Genomic DNA, 2743 nt, shown 5'->3' on the forward strand with positions numbered 1-2743 from the left:
AAATATTATATTACAATTATTAAAGACAAATATTTTATTACATCATGATTTGTACACCAATAATTTTGGTGGGACTCTTATTCCGCACCAACATACTCCTCACTTATTTTTTTATGTGAGTTTGTGTCTTACTTATCTCCCATAACTTACAAACTTTAATAGTAAAAACTTATATTGTAATATTGTAGGATGGCCTTTATGGGGCTTAACCCATTATTTGTATTTTGTTGTTTATTTCATCTTGCTATCTAACTCATATTTATATAAGTTGAATATCTGTTACATTGGCAAAGTTGTAGGAAATTAGCTAATCTAAATTTGTCATGATCTTAGACTATTCTAGTATGTGGGTTTAGATTTTTTAGACTATTATTTTTAACATATCAATAATTAATTACGAATTAAACAAGTTTTATACAAGCTAAGCTTAATAGATTTTTCTCTGATTTTCAAACCAAACAAAAGGGTTGGAAGGAATTATGCTAAACTTCAAAAACAACTGCATTGTCGGTCATCACTTCTTGATTGTAGCTAATTTTCTTTACCACCTACATTTTTTTTAATGTAATTTCCAAATCTATATTAACTTTAGCCTAAAACAAACACTAGCGTTCATTGTGATCAACTACCGCTATAGTACTACATATAACTCTTTACCTCATAACTATTTGCCTATAAAACCCTTGGACCCCTTCAAACCCCACATCTCAAATCACCAAAAATCACTCATTATTTCATTGAAAGTGATATCCTTTACACTCCCAGACCAAAAAATTTAAAAAAATTGAATAAATCAATTAAGTTTAATTAGTTTCTTAGCCATAAAAAATATGATGAAGTATAACCATGTTGTTGTTTGTATTAGTATCATAATAATGGCTCTAGTGGTGATCACACCACAAGCTAGGGCCACAGTGAGTTGTGGGACTGTGGCCTCTAGCTTAGCTCCGTGTCTCAATTACCTAGAGGGTGGAGCGACTGGCACCGTCCCTTTAGGTTGTTGCACAGGGATTAAGTCTCTTAATAATGCTGCCCAAAGCACTCCTGATCGTCAAACTGTTTGTCAATGCCTCAAAACTGCTGCTAAAGCTATGCCAGGTGTCAATGTAGGATTGGCTTCTACTGTTCCTTCCAAGTGTGGGGTCCACATTCCTTACAAACTTGACCCTTCTACTGATTGCTCCTCGTAATTTTCTCTCCCTCGCCCAACTTCAATAATTCTCCTTTAATTTATATCACTGTTCTTTTACATTTAATTTGCTTGATTTATTTGTTTGTTTATTTTTGAGTTTTTCACTTTAATTTTTTTCAGCCGGCATTTCTCATCAAAATAAAAATTACTTCATGGATTATAATAAATAAATATTATTATTCATTATATGTCAAATTTTTTGTAATACTTCTATAATACTCCCTCCTATTCAGCTTATGTGTCCCATTTTCTTTTATGGTCAAGTCACCTTAATTGTCCTATTTTCATTTTAGGTGTGGATTTTTGACTTTTATGCCCTTAGTAACTTTATCCTATTTTTAATTATACCCTCCATTACCTATAATAATTTTTCTCCCTTACATTAAAAACCTATAGTATCATTCTCTTTCCTACCCTTAGGGTCCCACTTTTAACTCTTCTTAAAATCCGTGAAAAGTCAAATGAGACTCTTAAGGTGAATAAGAGGGAGTATATAAAATTATTGATTTAGTAATAAAGTTAATATTTTTATAATGAAATTTAACATTAACTCAAGTTTACAGTCTAAACATGTGATTAACTATAAATCTAGACCAAAATAACAATAATAACATAACAAAGAATGTTTTTACTTGTGTGCATTATTTGTTGGAATTACCGCGACAATAATATCATCATGTAAAATATAATTCAAGAACTGTATTAGCATTTTCAATTAATTATTACATGATTGTCAGTATTTATTTTTTGAGGGCATTTTAAATGTATATTTTTTCATAATCATGGTTAGTCATTTATATTTAATATCTAAATGTTAATTTAATTAATTTTCTATTAATTAAGTTTTGTGGGTACATAAATGCCATGCAGGGTTCACTAAGAGAGTTTTCTTGTGCTCGTTGCCAGTTACTATGGAAAACGGCGTATTTGTGTGGAGAGATAATAAGGGTGGATTTCTGATCGAAAGTCCAATTTCCCACTGCTTTTTAATATTTTTTGTTGTAGTTTGTTTTGAAAAAGGTTCACATAATATATGTGCTGACATATATTTATATAAGAACCTCTTTTATTTTAATTAATGTACGAAAGCTCTTTTTCAATGTAACTTCTATTATTCTTAACCACTTATCTTATTTATTTTCTCATTTATACGAATTTTAAAATTAATTCTAACTCTAAGAATGAATAAATGATTATATATTATATATAAAAAGATAAAATGAAAATATAAATATTAATAATATTGATTGACATCAAAATTTAGAAATAAATTTTCAATATATGTAATTTAAGGCAATAAATTAAATAGTTGATGCTTGTACATACTTCCTCCGTTTTGAAATACCCTCTACATAAGGATTTTTGACACTATTTATCGTTCAAGCTTATTTTATAAATTGCGGTTAGTGTGTAAGAAAAAATATAGTGAAAAAGAATCTTGTTTGTATCGTCTAATCGCATACTTTCATAAAATTAAGTTTTTTTTATAATTTTAGATGAGTATAATTAATATATAAATGATCAAAATAACACATTAAATTACATAAAAAA

At 28.5% G+C, this 2743-nt stretch overlaps 1 protein-coding gene across 1 annotated transcript; it reads left to right on the top strand.

The window, feature by feature from the left end:
- The first annotated feature begins 680 nt into the window (after nucleotides 1-680).
- Nucleotides 681-2337, top strand: LOC130812917 (non-specific lipid-transfer protein 1-like). Its single transcript, XM_057678561.1, has 2 exons — nucleotides 681-1186; nucleotides 2063-2337. The coding sequence occupies exons 1-2, from the start codon at nucleotides 831-833 to the stop codon at nucleotides 2070-2072; spliced, it is 366 nt and encodes a 121-aa protein (XP_057534544.1). The 5' UTR covers nucleotides 681-830; the 3' UTR covers nucleotides 2073-2337.
- The last annotated feature ends 406 nt before the right edge of the window (nucleotides 2338-2743 follow it).

The sequence above is a fragment of the Amaranthus tricolor genome, chromosome 5, assembly GCF_026212465.1.
Source record: "Amaranthus tricolor cultivar Red isolate AtriRed21 chromosome 5, ASM2621246v1, whole genome shotgun sequence".
Taxonomy (NCBI): Eukaryota; Viridiplantae; Streptophyta; class Magnoliopsida; order Caryophyllales; family Amaranthaceae; genus Amaranthus; species Amaranthus tricolor.

Excerpts from the sequence above, each read along its gene's own strand:
- LOC130812917 (XM_057678561.1), top strand. The coding sequence starts at position 831 with ATGATGAAGTATAACCATGTTGTTGTTTGTATTAGTATCATAATAATG.